The following is an 18,245-nucleotide window of genomic DNA, read 5'->3' on the forward strand; positions in this document are numbered from 1 at the left end:
GTGTTATTGAGAGTATAGAGATAGGAGTCTTTGGAGTCTTGGAGACCAATCAAAAATGATTCTTAAAGAATGAATGGGGGTCTCTAGGAAGATAAAGAAGTACTAGGATATTCTAGTTTATGGGAACAGTTTAAGGATGTGAGAAGAATGACCAAAAAGTTTAGTACAGCTTGAACATAAATGGCTCACAGATTGTGAAAGGAGTTTGTGTCAAGCTAACACAATTTTTTTTTTATCTCATAAGCCACAATATAATAGAAACTTTAAGCTGGGAAGTGAACACAATTTTGGGAGCAGCATGGAGGATGGACTTGGAAGGGGAGAGACTGTTCTTGAGAAGGCCAGTTAAGAAGATTCTACAGATGAGGGAAGACATAAAAGGATCCTGGATTGGCAACAGAACTAGAGAAAAGCAACTGAATTCAAGAGATGTCTTTGAGCTAGAGTCAGCTAGAGTTGGTAGCCAGTTGGATCAGGAGACTCGGGGAAAGGGGTTAGACTACTGACTCCCTTAAATGAAGGCATTTGGGTTTGAAAGTTCAGGTTGGAAATGTTACTCTTTATCTATCAGAAGAAATCAGATAGAGGTGTTGAAAGGAAATCGGAAATAAGGGATGGGAGCCAAGGGAAGGGGTGGCTGAGATAAAGGTGTGGGTTACTGGAGTAGAGATGAGAGCTGGAGCCTTAAATGTAGCAAGTTCACCCAGCCAATGCCTTGTTTATGTGCCCAAAGGGCTTTACCTGGCCACTGAGGGATGGGAAGTAATGTGGACACTCTTGGGTGCCAATAACATTCTTTCTCCCTCCCCTTCTGTGGTAGAGACTTGGGTTCATTTAATCTCATGTGATTTCCCTGGTAGGACAGTTTCAAATCAATGACAATGAATTAACTAACAAAATAACTTGTTTGCAAATTAACTACTTCATGAATATTGCTACAAAGTTTTATAACCTATTTGGCATTCTTCCATTTTCAGGAAGAAAGTTTTTACTAGAAGAAAATCAGGCTTCCATTTTTTCCCTTATTATATAGTAAGATGCACATTTTAGAGGACCAAGGGTTATTTTACCCTATCTCCCACCACCCCACAAAGTTCCTTGGAGAGTAGAAACAACTCATACATTTAGTGTGTGTGTGTGTGTGTGTGTGTGTGTGTGTGTTTGTATGCTCTTATGCCTTTTTTATTTTCTCCTCACTTTTCTTCTTTACATTTTTGTCTTTCTTTTCTATAAATGTTAAGAATTTAGATCAGATTGGGCTTATTTTGCCTATCCTCCTTGCTGACTTCAATCAACTCTTTAGAGTACGGATGCCTTTGAATAGTAATGTAAGCATAGAAATGATGCATGTATAAAAATCCATAATCAGAATTCTTAAAGTTTTAGCCAGTAGATTCATAAGAAATGACAATGCTTCTAAGAAAGGTGAAAAAAAAGTGGTAAATGCAATTTTTTTTTAAAAAGCCAAAATTTCTTAGTGTAGCAAAACCTAAATAAACATTGCAGTTTTTAGAGCTTCACCTCTTATGTCACATTCATGAGCTGTGCTAAGCTAAAATTTATTGTTTGATTACAGAAAAATATGTTTAATAAGCACTATCAATAATTGCGAACTCAGGAGATCTTATCTTTCTATCACTCTGAGATCTTTGTGGAGGTTTGTGGTTAGAAGTCTGAATTGAGGAGAATGAAATTGAATTGCTGATCTGTCTCACATGCTGCAGTTGTGTGGGTTTTCTAACATGTTTTTGCCAAAAGGTTTTCAACTGGGGCTAATATAACTGCTTATAAAGAGTCCTGGCAGGATGGGTTCTAGCAACACCACCTTATACTGAAGAAATGGAATATTAAAAGAACCAATTTACAAATAAACTCTTCTGAGTTTATAATTCTCAGGTGAATGATCTTTTTTCCCAGGTTTGTTTATTTTTAATACCCCCCGCCACACACACTGCTCCTGCCCTATGGATACAAATGTTCTTATCCCTTAAACAATTTAGAAACCTAAAGAAATCACCTAATATAAAGATTCTGAACTTACTCTTGAAGAAGTAAGGTTACAAAGTAAGGTTATAAAAATCATAGTTAGCAGCGGTTAACAGGTTTGAACCTCTATTGAGAAGATTGTACCCTTTAGACATGATAGTCTGTGATTAAGAAGACACAGTACCTGTTTTCTAGAGTACTTATAATCTAAAGAGTACCAGAGGTATATAGATATGATAGCAAAACTAAGACTAATACTTAATATTCAGATTTTAAGACCCATCACCAGGACTCAAGAGAACATATTCTTATTGTGTTTTTAATAATATATTAAATGCTGAAAGATACAACATGGCATTTTATCACAAGTCACTAACATGCTGTGATTACAAACTATCTGGATATATTAGAAAAATCACTGGTCCAGGGGCCCGTGTCGTGGCCATACATTGGGAAAATTTAAGGAGTATGCTCTCTGGAGGATCTAAATAATCAACCAGGCTTAAACTTGTCCTCTCCTCTATAGATAAAAAACAGTTAAGAGAATCATCAATCATCTAAACAAATCTTTATGAACCCAGTGAATATTTACAGATAAAGAACCTGTGTCTTTGAAACTCAGAATTTTCATTAGAATCTGACATTTCATTTCAGGGGATTGATTGATTAACTATACATTTTGCTTGATTATACATTTGCACATACTTGTTTCCAGAAGAAAGGCAACTCATGGGATCATGTCCCAGCTATGAGCTCTGTTTAATCCTGGGCAAGCCACTCACTTTTCTGCCCCCATTCTATCTTGGTAATATAAATATAAAATGAAAGGCTTAACTGATCATTTCTGAGAGCCTTTTTGGTTTTTACATTGTATTTTCTATTCATCCCCCCCCAGATTTATAACATCACTGAGATCTACATATTCATTTATTCATCTGTCCATCCATCCAATAAATATTTATTGTGACTTAATACATACTAGGTGCTATTGTAGATACTGGGATGGATTGGTAAATAAGATCAACAAGGTACCTGATTTGAAGACTGATATTATAGTGGAGAAGTCAGACAATAAACAAATAAATAAACCAGATAACTTCAGAAATTGATAAATACCTTATCTCAGGTTATATGATAGAAAATTCCATTGGGGTGTATTTTGGATTGAGCAGTCAAAAAGTAAGAAGAAGAAGTAAGAAGCAGTCATGTGAAGATTGGAGAGAATATTCCAGGTGAAAACTGACATTTTCACCAGCTGCTTATATTTGAGGGATAGAAAGAAGAGCAGTATGACTTCAGTGTAGTGAGTGTCTGGAATAAAATGATGTTAGAGAAGTGGGTAGGTCATGTAGGCATGGACACCAGGCTAAGGAGTTAGGTTTTATTCTAAGTGAGATGTATGTTTTATAATCAGGGCAATGACACCATTTGTGAATGTTAGAAGATCATTCTGGCTTCCCTGAAGAGGATAGTAAATGGGCAGGAGCGAGAACAGAAATTTAGGAAACTCTTATAGGCCTACAGAGAGATGATGCTGGTTTGGCCCAATTGAAGTTTAGATGCAGGAGCAGCGGATAACTACCAGACATAAAACAGGTATAGGAAATTAGGCTTTCTTCCTGTAAACAGATTTTAATGTGATCCTGTAAGAGTCTATAGTAATCATGAAGTGTCTAGCCTCATGTGGTTGCCTGCTTCCATTATACTTCCCATGGTTGTTGCTCGTGCACTTCAACCTTAGAGTGAACCCAGAATCTTTCATGCACCCAAGAAGTTGTATGACCTTAGACAAAAAATCTAACCTGTTTGGGTCTTCAGATGTCTGTACACAAAAGAATTAGACTTGCCGTATAATTTCTAAGTTTACAAGGTCTGATTGTTTTTGATGCTGGGTGGAAGTTGAATCATGTTACAGGAAACACAAATGTGAAGGAGGTGTTTTGGGGGTGTCTGAAACATAGGCAGTGTCTATGAGCACCTATGAGTACTGGAGAGGGAGATGGGATGTTAGGGAAGGTAAGTAACATATCAAAGACTATGAGAAGGGATATTTTGGAGGGTGATTTTATATTAAGAGGTTGCACGTGAAAAAAAATGAAGCTGAGAGAAAAGAAGAACAAGGAGAGGTTGATTGCTGAGGCTAATACAATTTTTAACTTGTGGTATTGTCAGCGGAACTGACCAAACAGACCTGATACTTAACCAAAACAAACACTAGCTATTAAAATGGGTGCTAGGATACTAGCACTCTTGATTGAATGTTAGATTTGGAGATGAGAACATCCAGGGAGGGTGGAGAAAAGATTCTAGCTGTTTCTGCAGTTATAAGAAACTAATATATTCAGGTTTCCCTTAAATTATCTGCCGTCCACTTAATGCTTTAGCCCTGGCTATAGGGACGATCTCCATTTGATACTATTTTTTTAAATGTCATCAAAGTCTAAGGAGTGTTTATAATTAGATATTTGAGCCTATCTGTTCTACAGGTGCCAAAGTAATTATGAAGCAACTAATTTAATATCGTACCTGGTTCCTTTAATTGAAAACATTCAAATTGCAGGCTTAGAGTTGTCAAATTGTTTTCCAGATGAAAAGCTTAAGCTATAGGTACATACAGAAGCCAGGTGTCTTATCACTACATTTAATAGTAAGAAGATCACCTAGTTTTTAGATTAAAGTTTTTAGATTAAATATGAAAAAATGAACAGGTTAGATAGTATCCAGCAGACAAGAGACTCTGGAATGCCCAGTTACTCTTCTGCTGTCAATGGCACATGCCTTTGGCACTATCACTCAAGAAAGATGTAGGTAATCTTCCTGCCCTACCTAAATACTTTCACAGGCAATGTGAATGTATCATTCATTTTTGTTTCTCCTGATTCCTTGGAATATCCCCATAAGATACTGGGCCAAAGAGAATTATGGGAACAACAACAAAGTAATAAGCTTTCTAGGTTGTTTGCAGTCTCATCTGGATATGTTTTGATTATGGATCCTTAGAGAGTAAGCGTTGGAAGGAACTTTATGTTTTGGTCTTACTTCTTCAATTCACAGATGAAGAGACTGTAGTCCAGAGGGGTACCAGAGTCACAGACTTGCTCATGGCAAGGCCAGAATTTTCCTCTTGTTTCTTCTTCTTCTTCTTCTTTTTTTTTTTTAACATATATTTTTTAAAGATTTTATTTATTTATTCACAATAGACATAGAGAGAGAGAGAGAGAAGCAGAGACAAAGGCAGAGAGAGAAGCAGGCTCCATGCCAGGAGCCCAACGCCAGACTCGATCCCGGGACTTCAGGATGGCGCCCTGGGCCAAAGGCAGGCGCCAAACTGCTGCGCCACCCAGGGACCCCCTTCCTCTTGTTTCCTTGGGAATCACTGCATTGCACTTCCACTACTCTGCAGTGCTACTACATTTCATCTTATGTGAGGTTGTGGGTCATAGTGAGGGCACAGGGCAGAGAAGCGAAGCTGCTGACAAAACATCTTCAGAAACACAAGACAAGCATCTCTGTCTACATGTTTATATGGGGGCCACAGTCACTTTTGCTCCAAGATCTCTTTGTGGTTTACTTGCTGTCATTCTAAAGTCCTTGGGAAATGTGCTCTGAACATTTCTAAAGAAACTGAGAACAAGCTCATTGATTTTATCATCAGCTGTAGACTATAGAGACCTAAACATCAGAATAATAGTCATGCAACATAATTTAATTTCAGATAAATAAGTCCCCAAGCAAAAACAAACAAACAAACAAAACAAAAAAACAAAAAAAACCACACAACTTTCCTTTTAATCTAATGTAGACTACACCTATGCTCATGCTCAGTTCTGTCCTTTTTGCCTTTTACTTTAATTGTTTTCTCTATTTTTTTTAAAGCTTTTTAAAAAATGTTTTATTTATCTATGATAGTCACACAGAGAGAGAGAGAGAGGCAGAGACACAGGCAGAGGGAGAAGCAGGCTCCATGCACCGGGAGCCCGACGTGGGATTCGATCCCGGGTCTCCAGGATCGTGCCCTGGGCCAAAGGCAGGCGATAAACCGCTGCAACACCCAGGGATCCCTTGTTTTCTCTATTTTTAAAGTGAAACAAGTACTATTTTCCTTCTATATGCCTAAAAATTTTTTTTTATCCTAGAACAAAACATCTATACAGAAAGGTGAAAATAAACGTACAATTTAATGAATAATTATAAGGCATTCTACCTTACTCTCATAATCACCACAGCTCAAGAAATAAGGCACCCAGAAGCCTTCCCACCCTGGTGTTTTCCTTCCTGATTCCAACACTTCCTTCCCTTTATCCCAAACCACTAGACTGCATTTTGTGACGTCCACTTAGGTTATATGTGGTTTCTATTCTTTTAGTCATTATGCACGAAATAACATGCATGCATCATTTATCGAAGTTTCTCATTACATATACCTTTACTATTTTTCACTCTACTTTTTATTGTTAATGTTGAGATATCACCCGTCAATCTAATAGTTCCTTTTTTGAAGGTCATCAGTCTCTTTTCTCTGGCAGCTCTTAGGCTTTTCATTATATGTCTAAACGTGCATACTTTAAAAAATTTGCTTTTGATTTGTTGGGATTCTTAAATCTGAATGTGGATTGCATTTCAAATAATTTTTCTAACCTAATTTTCTAGTTCACCAATTCTCTCTTTAGCTCTAATATGCTTTGAACCTATCCATTGACTTTTAATCATAGTTTTTTTTTTTTTGCCAGTTCTAGTTGATTCTTTTTCAAATTAGTTGGCTTTTTTATTAAAGTTTCTTGTGCTTTTAGATATTATTACAAGTTTATCTTTTATTTATTTATTTTTTACAAGTTTATCTTTTATTGCTTTAAATGCAGTAAGTTCAATTATTTATATTGGGGATCTGATAATTCAAATATATGGTTTTTTGGAGGGTTTTTGTCATCAATTGTTTCTGTTGTTTTATTTCCTTGCATGTCATTGTTTTTAAATACTATTTGCAGATAGGATTTGAGGCCAAGATGTAAATCTTTTCTTCCTGGAGTAGTTTTATTTTTACTATCAAAAGCATAAGGGTTAAAATAATGATCCAAAATCACTGTAAACAAAATTCAAAGATTTAGGTTTTCTGGACCATTGAAGTGATTTGAAGGTGAGCTATAATCTGCATGAGGGCTGGTTTTCTTCTGCCTTAATGTAGTCCAAGAAGGAAACCCTTTGAGATCCCAACTTATTGAGAAGAGGTCTTCGAGAGGCTCTTCTACTAGATTTCTCACTTCACAGACTCTGGGAGTTGAGACACGAAGACAAAAGTTTGAACCTAGCAGAACAGCAAATGCTCTCAAAGTAAAAGCAACTTCTAAACTCTGCTCTCATTGCTCTGGGTTCTGGTTCTTCAAATTTAACCTACCAATTTCTCCTCTTTGTGAAATCTTATTAAGCCTTTTATTTGTGGGGTTTTTTTTTGAAATCGTATTAAGCCTTTTAATAATATTTTTGGACCTTTTGTTCAGCATTTTTGGTTGTTTTGGTGTGGGAATTTATTTGGATCTGGGCTGCCATAACTGAAAAATTAGAATACTTGTATGTATTTTCACAACCAAATCCCCAAGTTGAAAATATATTTCCCTTGTAATATAAGAGCTATAAATTAAAGCCTACAGACATTAAGAAAAATAACTATGCTAAGTCTTAAATAAAATTATGGCAACTAGTGCAAGTAGAGTTGTGGCAAATGAATCCACCTGTATAATGCTAGTCTTCTCACAAATTGGAGTTCTTTCAGAAAGCAATATAACAATCCATAGTGTTGTAATCATGTTTAAACATTTTGGCCATATGTCATAAAAACAAAATGCTAAAAACAACCATAGTATTCAACATTAGTGAAATGCCTTAACAAATTATATATTAATATTATGTCCTAATAGTCATTAAAGAGGATACTTGTGACAACTATGTAAAAAATGGAACATTTATGATTTACCATTAAATGACAATAGCAGAACACAAAATAATATGTTTTCTCTATAAAGCATATATCTGGAAGGTAAAGAGCAAATATACATAAATGGCATTTCTATTTTACTGTAGGGGTGGGCAAGTTTTTTTCCCCTAAACATTTGTTATACCTGTTATATATTCTTTTCAGGAATAAAGACAGATTCCAAAACTGAAGCAAAAAAACTGTCACGCTAATAGTTTTCCCAAAAAATTTCAGTGAGAAACTTTTATATTAAAGAAAAAGAAAAAAGGAAACAGAGAGCAGTTTGAACTTATAACCCAGTAACTCAGAATATGCAAGTAGGCTAAGACCTTTTTCCGTTCCTTTTTCATGTGATCTCTATGTAGCTTCTAAAACACCTTTGGCTTCCTATAAGCTTAAATTTTATTGAAAAAAAAAAAAAAAGAAGAAAAATTAGACAAAAATCTGGGGTGTTAGTGCCATCATCAGATCTTGATTGAATTCTCAGTAGATCAAGTTCAGAGAAAACATTTCTATCATTTGAAGATGATTCATTTGTTGTTTTGCTGTCAGAGGGTATAATATGAATATGTATTTATATATAGTTCATTTTTAGTATAAGCTATTTGGACTTTTTAATGTTTTTTCACTAAAAAACATCATCATTCCCAAATCTCATCCCAAATCTTCCTTTTTTTGACTAAGTGCTAATCTTCCTTCAATTTCAATTTAAAAAAAAACAAAAGTACATTATTTGATTCTATAAAACAAAATTAAAACCCAACCCCACCATCTTTATTTGAACAGCACTCCATTCCTAGCATTAATTAGGGTGGTTTATTATGTATTTACCATCTGTCCCCAATATGAAAGGGCAGGTACCATATCTGTCTGATAATACTATGTAAATATACTATTTAATATATTACATATTATATATTCATATACAACAAGCCAATTTCTGTTTAGGTTTTTTCTTCTTTCTTTTTAAAAAAATATTTATTTGAGGTAGAGAGAGAGAAAAAGAGAAAGAGCTCATGAGCAAGGGCAAGGGCAGGGGGAGAGGGAGAAGCAGATTCCTCACGGAGCAGGAAGCCTGACACGGCGTTGGATCCCAGGACCCTGAAATCATGACCTGAGCCAAACACAGATGCTTAACCAACTGAGCCACCCAGGTATCCCCTGGTTAGGTTTTTTTCAGAGGCACAGTTTTATTTTTGTCATGTTCTTTTTTTGGTTGTAAATTCTTTCATCTTGGTTCAATAGTGGTGACTGAAGAGATTTCTTTTGTGTTCACGTATAGTTATTAGAGTAACATCTTCTTAAAAGGTCACTTTTGCTTTGTTTTCTTCCTTTTTATCCAGGAGAAATCAATGATTCTACCAAGTCTGAGATGTTTACATTTCACGATGGAGGTGTACAAATTTTATGCAAATTCAATGCGATTGTCTCGCAATATAAAATGGAGTTGCTGAAAGGGACAGAAGTACTCTGTGATCTCACTACGACAAAGGAAAATGGAAACACAGTGTCCAAGAATCCGAAATTCTGTCAATCTCAGTCATCCAGTGATGGTGTCTCCTTTTTTCTGTATAACTTGGACAGTTCTCATGCCAGCTACTATGCCTGCCAACTGTCAATTTTTGATCCTCCTCCTTTTCAGAGAAAAAATATTAGCAGAGAATATTTGAATGTTTATGGTAAGACATTATTTTCATTTTTCAGGCTTAAGAGGGCATTTGCATTTTAACAACTTTTCTCACTAATGAAAACAAGTAAATAAGTGCCTTTTGTAGAGTTCATTTTGGTGAAATTGATGGCAATCATTTACTATGAAAATATGCGGGGGATTAATAATAATTAATATTAATCAGTAATATGCAATTTGATCATGTAGACTACTATGTCAGTCTATGTCTTTAAAACACATATGCCATTAGAAATCAGAAAAAAAAAGACAAATTACCCAGATCCATGGCCTAATGGCCATTGCCTCTATTCACATAAAGTTTAAAGTTTTGATTTGTTCTGGGGTTTGTGGAATGAAGTGAGATGATTGAAAATAATAGTTTTATACCATTACCATTCCTATTTACTTTTCTGCAAAAAAAAAAAAAAAAAAGACGGAAAAGTCCTTTCTATTAAATTCATTTGTAAACATATGTGTCCATAGAGTCCATAGAGTCTTTTAGGTTTGAACTTTTAAACTCTTGCTATGGTATGATGTTATTTATAATGTATTGGATTCCATGATTGTGATGAAGCCAAGCTTCCTTTGATTAAATCACTTTAAAATTTGGTAAAAGAACTTGTGATTCAGCACTGAAAGAGGAGATCGGATTTTCTCAGTTTTCCCTTAACATGTCTCTTTTCCAACCCAGAATCACAGACTTGCTGCCAACTGAAGTTCTGGTTACCCATAGGATGTGCAGCTTTTGTTGTAGTCTATATTTTTGGATGCATATTTCTTTGTTGGCTTACAAAAAAGGTGAGTGATGTCTATTTTTTCTTGCATTTGCTTTGTTGAAGAATATCAGTATTTACTCATCAAAGCACATATCGCTCTAGCCAGAGTAATTTGATTAACACAGACAGTTTTTCTTTTCCACAAGATATGTCTACTAATTAAACCATTAACTTGGCAGAGAAGCTTATTTATTTTACAGCTGGTTCAGCCTAAAAAAGGATTTGATGGCTTACAGAGAGAGCTGTTATTGTTATTACTCAAAAAAGATAGAGGAGCTAGGGCCAAGAAAGGATAAAAAAGGACAAAGATTGAAACACAAAAATAAAAAAGTAGATGCTTCTAATTTCTAAGAATTATTACATGCAGGCTGCACATTTGATTTTAAGTTTCCAGAGTCAGGGCAAAGATGAAACAACCAGTTTTAGGTTTCCCTCAACTTGTCAATTAAATAATCAGTGAGAAAGTCTTATAAGATGCCAATAGTAGCTGAGAAGGAAATGGTCAGCTTCTTCCTATGATAAGTTGCTAGGACTCTGTTTTTAAAGAATGCCACAGAAAATCTAGGGAGATAACTCAACAATGACAAAACAAACTCTCTCCTGGGGGATATTCTTCTCAGTCTTTCACAATACAGATTCTCAATGAAAAGAAGTTACACCATTCTGTATATTGTACCAGTATATCCACAGTGTGATCATTGGCCAGATCATGGAATTTGGAGAGAAAAAGAGAGAAGACAGTGAGATAGGGCCCATGACCTAAATCTACAGAGAAAGGAACAATAAAAACAAAAATGAGGTGGGAAATTCAGCAGAAGCCTCTTTATTTAAAATCCTTTTCATATTGTTTTCCTACTTAGTTGCAGGTCAGGAGCCTGAGCCATATCCTAACACTTTTGTCACTTATCATTTCAATGAGGAGTGAAAAACAAAAACAAAAAAAAAACGAAAAACAAAACAAACAAAACCAGGGATGGAGATGAGGAAGAGCAGATGACAAACCATGTTTTTAACTTTTCTTCCAGAAATATCGATCCAGTGTGCATGACCCTAACAGTGAATACATGTTCATGGCAGCAGTGAACACAGCCAAAAAACCTGGACTCACAGGTACCACTCCATCTGGAGCTTTGGGCAGAGCAGAGTGTTCGTCACATTAAGCCTGGAATTTTATTTTTTTTCAAATTTTAGTGGAAGGGCAAATGTCTCAAAGGTCCAATTTTAGATTTTCTGTGAAAATTTGACTTTTCACTTTAAGTTTGTGCTTTCTGCAGTACAATGAAAACAATAAGTCTATAAAACTCATTAAAAATAAACAAGCAAAAGATTCATAAGCTACTGGTGTATCAAAGCAGTTTACTAATTGATACTTCAAAAATGGGATGATTCTAAGTCTTCCTTAGTAAAAAGTTCTTTAAGTCATGTGATGAACATTTATTGGGTATCAATGAAGTGCAAATTATTGAGTGAGGCATGGGAAATACACAAACAAATGTAGGAGGGTTTTGGACAGAGATTTGGAAGAGAGATCTGGGCTGGTGCTCCCTGGGGGAAGGAGTTAGAGTTAGGGAAACTGGTGTTAATCTGATGGAAAGAAGGTGCAAGTTCAGAGAGTCTGGATAATTGCACAAGACTAGTTTGGTGTGACTTTGACTTTTTCCATTCAGAATGAACATTGTCAATTTAAGGGTCGTTAAGCTGAGGAGCATCTAGAAAGTTTGAAGCATCTCTTGTGGTTGGAATGAGATGAAGGATGTAATGAGATAGAAGCCCCTGAATTTTTTGCCACCATTCAGTGGTGAGATGACTATATAAAGGGATATAAACAGCCTCCGTAATCTTGGAATTTGAAGCATGGGAAAGGAGCTAAATGCCCCTTCAGTCTAACTCCTCATTTCTTTGGGTGAAAGAAATTGATGCCCAGGGTATTTAGTGATTCCTTTGGTCCCCTAAAGATTTCCTACCATAGGGACATCTGGGTGGCTCAGCGGTTCAGCATCTGCCTTTGGCTCAGGTTGTGATCCTGGAGTCCCCGGATCGACTCCCACATCAGGCTCCCTGCATGGAGCCTGCTTCTCCCTCTGCCTGTGTGTCTGCCTCACTCTGTGTCTCTCATGAATAAATAAATAATCTTAAAAAAAAAAAAAGATTTCCTACCATAACTTTGTCACTAGCAAAGAGCTTATGTTTCATTGCTTTGCTTTTGAAAGAACAACAACCACCACTTTTCTTTTAATATCTGTGCCTGTAATAATGTGTCTGTTTTAGTTTGGATCCCTGAGAGCAGACCATGAGTCAGAGACTTGAGTATAAGTAATTTGTTAGGTGACTCCAGGAAAAAGAGGTAAAGGAACAGGGAGAGTGAGACAGGCAAGGAAGAAAAGCAAATGAAAGTTGCACTACTGAGATCTCAGCTGGAGACCACAGAACCTCTGAGAAGTGTTCAGAGGTCTCCCAGAGTTGTTCTGAAGGATAAGTGGGGTATCTATTTACTGGCTCCCATCCCCACTAGCTTGGGGTTGCCTTTGGGGCTCATGAGCTTTCTCTTGTGCATCCTGGAGCAATGCTCTATGCTTGAAACAGTGTTTTACAAGTCTTTAGAGAAAGCCCCAAGGTGGAAAGCAGAAAAATGCATGGTGGGGCTATTGTGCTAGAATGGACACCATGTGCAGAAATGTCTATCCCGGCTGTGGTTGAGATGAGAGGTCGGCAGTTTCACACCCCACCTACCAAGTACAATAACTGAAAATAGCCAGAGTGTAAGCTTCTTGAGTGTAGTAGGGTCTCTCCTCTGTATTCTGAAACCACTATGCATACACAATTCTAAGCAGGACATGCCTCAGCACCAATATCAAATATTTATTGTAGGATAATTATGCACCATAGTACCATGCTGAGTAATCTGTGTTGGGCAGAGGGAGAGGGAACTCAACACAGTCCTTGTCTGCAGTCTGTAATGTCATTGGGAAAGCTGATGTGTTTGCATAGAGGGTGGAATCATGATAGAGTGAAAAGTACTCAATTACTTGTGAAGTGTAGAGTTCAGGTAAGGTCTATTACGAGAGTCAAGAGTGGGCTGGGAAACACTTTATGGAAAATGTAGAACGGGTGCTGAGTCTTGAAGCATGAAGAAGAGTTTGGATGGAGTGTGTGTGGAACCTGGCGCTAAGTCTTGAAGCATAAGGAAGAGTTTGGATGGTGTGTGTGAGTGTGTGTATGTGTTTGTACAAGAGGCAGATGAAAGGGACAAACTTGCTGAAGGGTAGTGGAATAGAGTTCTTTTAAAATTTTTATGCTACATTTTGTTACAGGTGTGACTCATAATTTGGAACTCTGTGGCACCCAGGCATGAACCACGTTGGCCAGTTCCCTCCGACCTGAAGTACAAGATTCCCACGTATCCTGGACCACAGAGTCAGACTTGATTTGAGTACATATATCTTCTGTTGGTGTTTTGTTCAATCTGGACCAGTGACTATATCAGTCAAAAGGGATTTTAGCAGGCTGCTTTGGTACTGTTGGGTTATCAAAACATCTTCTTGCAACTAGTTATAGAAAGCCCAGCTTGTGTCTGTTTACCAAATAGAACTCACTGGGATGGAATTCCTATCTTCACATCTGCTTCTAGCAATGCGCCAGACAGTAAAACAAACACATCTACAGATATTTTTTAAGAGATGCCAAGAGTCCTGAATCTGCAAGGCAAATGGGTAGCCAAGGGTCAGTATCTGTCTGCATTTCACTAACAGACTACCTCTTCTTCCCGTAGAATGACCATTCCTTTTTATTCAGATACTGGAGGGAAATATTTCAAAGTAGTAGCTATTTTATTAGTGAGGCGTCGACGAAAAACGGTGTTATTATAGTATATTAGTACCCGGTACTCTTTTTAAATTTTTTTTAAAGTTTTTTATTTATTTATGATAGGCACACAGTGAGAGAGAGAGAGGCAGAGACACAGGCAGAGGGAGAAGCAGGCTCCATGCACCGGGAGCCTGACGTGGGATTCGATCCCGGGTCTCCAGGATCGCGCCCTGGGCCAAAGGCAGGCGCCAAACCTCTGCGCCACCCAGGGATCCCCCGGTACTCTTTTTAAACTGCTGAACCCCAGTCTGCCACTCCAAGAGTTTAGATGCCTTCATCTGCTTTCAATTTTCCTTTTTAAAATAGTCCTACATGATTACTTGACAGACATTCGGAGTAGGGAGCTAGGTCTACATTCCGCCCCCTCTACTTCTCAACAAAACACAAATACTATATATTTAGTTGCAGCCTAATGAATATCATTTGCCTATATTCTCCCTATAAGAATATTTTTGCTCCAGAAAGACATCTTATTTTCCCAAATTCAGTTAAACTGATTTATTTTGTTGACTTGTTTCTACCACATTAGTGGTAGAAAACATTGCCCAGAATCAGGAGTGACTTTATTGTATGATTCTGTTTTTTACCATTATCTATGTTTTCATGGTGCTATTAATAACAAGCCAGGCTGTTCCTGGAGATCATATTAAAATTGCAAACAAAAAAACCCCAAACCATCTTTCACTGTCAAGCATTGTCTTGGAGGTAGAGCCAATGATCCATTCAGCAGAAAGCTGTAGTTCCGGGAGGTCACTTCTAAACTATAGCCACGCTGACCTCTGGGCTTGACAGGTTGAAATGGCCCCATCAGCCTGGAGCAGCTATCAGACGTGGGTGGAATTCCAAGGGTTAAGAGGCTCCCCTGAGCCAAGGACAGCCAGCTGCTCTTCTTCCCAGAGGCTGAAGTTATTCTGGGGGCCACAGTGAGTCTGCCTGCATTTGTACTTCCAGAGTCTGGGAAAAAGCACAAATGTGCCAAGGAACATCAGCATGATTCCCTCTCCTAGAACGCATTCAGCCTGGACACTGGCCCTGGCCCTTCCGGATAGTCTTTCTTTGAATACAATTTGCCTGGAAAGATTCCTAAATGTGTGTAATATGTGATTAGTCTTAGTTGTAATATTTTCTCACTTCCTGTTTGCGTGCCCAACGCTTCTGAAGCAGCCAATGTATGTGCAGCAACATTTTTAACTTTAGGTTAAATGAGGTTATTGAGTAATTTTAAAATTTGTTGGTGCCTGCTTATAGTTTACTTTTAAAGTGAGACCAGATATGTCATTATGCATACTTATATTGTTGTAAGCATGTGTAATGCTGGATGTGTACAGTACAGTACTGCATTTGTAATTTGAATCAAGTATGGTGTTCTCTTTCCAGCTGACTTGGACAACCTGGTTGGCTCTGCAGAGATGTTGCCTGAGTTGTTTGCAACTTTCTGGGTGGTGGGAGGTGGTTGGAATGGGGGAGTAGAGCCTTCATGTGGGGTCCACCTGGCTTGGTTGTCCAAACTGTGCTTTGAAGCATCCTCATCCTCAGCACTGGACATTTCAAAGTGAAGTATTAAAAGATACAATTTCTGTGAAATAAAGACTTGTTTTAAGAGGAGCTACTCATAAAATAGACTTTAGCAATAGTAGGAACCTAAGGAATAAATGTTTGATATTCAGCAACTGAAAATACCTCACCGTGTTTTCTTGGGGGAAGAAAACGGTTACCTTAGCTGTAGCTGGCGCTTACAAACTTGACCTTCTTGAAAGGATTCCACTGCTTAGGACAGTTGTTCATTTTTTCTTTTTCTTTGTTAAATATTGAAACAACCACAGACTTATAAAAAAGTTGAAAGTCTAGCAGAGAGACTCTTCCTCAGTGAGTTTCTGGCCTCATGCCCTATTCACCTCTGAGCAGTGTGCATTTCCTATAGACAAGAACACTCTTTTCTCCATAACCACAATACAACCACCAACATCAGAAAATGTACACAGCTACATTGCTGCCATCTCATCCCCAAGCCGTATTCAAGTTTGTCCAGGTGTCCTCCTAATGTATTTTATAGCAAAAGATTATATTCAGAATCTCCCTTTGTAGTGGTCATATCTTCATGCTATCCTTCAGCCTGGGCAGTTCCTCAGTCTAGACTTGGATGGCCTTAGCTCTTGAATATGACAAAGAGTTATTATGTAAAATACCCCCTTTATTTGGGTCAGTCTGATGTTTCTTGATAATTAAAATCAGGTTATCCATCTTTGGCAAAAATAGCCCAAGAACAATGCTGTGCATCCTGTCAGGTGGCTTACAATCTTGATTTGATACATTACTGATAATGTTCATTTTGATCTCTTGACTAAGGTGGTATCTGTCAAGCTTCTCCACTGTAAAATACTCTTTAATTAGTTAATAAGTAGTTTATGGGGGTACACCTGGGTGGTTCAGTGAGTGAATGCCTGCCTTTGGCTCAGGGCATGATGCTGAGGTCCCAGGATTGAGTCCTGCATCGGGCTCCCCACGGGGAGCCTGCTTCTCCCTCTGCCTGTGTCTCTGCCTCTCCCTGTGTCTCTCATGAATAAATAAATAAAATCATTAAAAAAACTAAGTAGTTTATGGGGAGGTACTTTGAAATATTCTTTTTTTTTTTAAATATTCTAAATCTTCTGTTCCTTGTCAAATTTTCAATTTATTCATTTGTTCATTTTTATCTGTATGGTTTCCTGTTTTATTCAATGGGTAAAGATTTGTTACTGTCATTATTTTTTACAATATCCCATTCCAGGCCAGCGGGAACCCCTGTAAAACTGCTTGTGATGTCATTCTACCACATTCTCAACATTCTTTCAGCACGTCCTTGCTTTCTGGCAGAACAAGATACTCTAGGCTAAGCTAGTGTTTTCCTATCCCAGTGCAGGCATCAGCCATTTCTCCAAAGAGTCCTGCTTTCTTCAAGTAGGCAACAGTTTTAGAAGCCAAGATCCAGGCATTAGTAAATGCTCATTACTATCGGGATTTCCCAGCTCCTAGGCCCTTCAGTGCACAGAACTAGGACACACACACAAACACACAGATGTAAATGTGTATGCGTGTATAGGTGTAGATATGCCAATATACATGTATGCAATATTCACATTTATTATCTGAGTATAGTTGACACACAATGTTACATTGGTTTCAGGCATACAACATTGTGATTCAACAAGTGTGTACATTATGCCCTGCTCACTACAAGTGTGGCTGCAATCTGTTCCCATACATCATTACAGTATCATTGACTATACTCCTTATGTTGTGCCTTTTATCCCCATGATTTATTCATTTCACAAATGGAAGCTTCTATCTCCCACTCTCCTCCACTCGTTTTGCTCAACTCCCCACTCCCTGCCTTCTGGCAACCATCAGTTTATCCTCTGTGTTTTATCATACGTATATTTAAATATAGATGTAAATGTGTGTATATTTGCATATATACCTATATATGTACATATGTATTATATATGATATGTACACATACACCCACACAAACATTTGTATCTATATTTGTTTCTGTATCTATCTATAGATGTTGAAATACACAAAATCACACCTATGCCTTTAATTCCAATATAACACTTCAGGGTTCATTCCAGATTTATATCTTTCTATTCTTGGCCCTCTCAGGACAGTGAGAAACCTGACTCCTACCATCTTTAGGATGTTCACTTATTTGCTCAGTCTCACAGTATGAATCTCCCATTTTGGTTGGGCCCCGTCCCTGATGTGATAACCTCCCTACTCTGCCCAGGCTCTGACTCGTCAATTCCAGGTTGCCCAAGCCTAGCATCAGTCACTGAATTCTGACTCCTTGCACTGGGCTCTCCCACTTCATGGAGGTCCTTCTCACCATGTTTGGGCTCTAACACTCCAGGATGGGTTATTCCTCCAACTTCAGCTTGGGGCCACAGTGGCTCCCCTGCACTGGGGTGGCTCAACTTTGTCAATTCCAGTTTCTTTCCCA

The 18,245-nt window shown here is 37.6% G+C and overlaps 1 protein-coding gene across 1 annotated transcript in view; it reads left to right on the forward strand.

Moving 5' to 3' along the window:
* The window catches only part of ICOS (inducible T cell costimulator), a 73,156-nt gene extending 55,455 nt beyond the window's left edge, over window positions 1-17,701 (forward strand). Inside the window, exons 3-6 of the mRNA XM_035710892.2 lie at window positions 9,298-9,633; window positions 10,315-10,421; window positions 11,425-11,509; window positions 13,711-17,701. Of these exons, the coding sequence (XP_035566785.1) occupies window positions 9,298-9,633; window positions 10,315-10,421; window positions 11,425-11,509; window positions 13,711-13,751 (569 nt within the window). The 3' untranslated portion in view covers window positions 13,752-17,701. The remainder of the gene's footprint in view (window positions 1-9,297; window positions 9,634-10,314; window positions 10,422-11,424; window positions 11,510-13,710) is intronic.
* Window positions 17,702-18,245: the final 544 nt, after the last annotated feature.

The sequence above is a fragment of the Canis lupus genome, chromosome 37 (genome assembly GCF_003254725.2).
Source record: "Canis lupus dingo isolate Sandy chromosome 37, ASM325472v2, whole genome shotgun sequence".
In the NCBI taxonomy this organism is placed as follows: domain Eukaryota; kingdom Metazoa; phylum Chordata; class Mammalia; order Carnivora; family Canidae; genus Canis; species Canis lupus.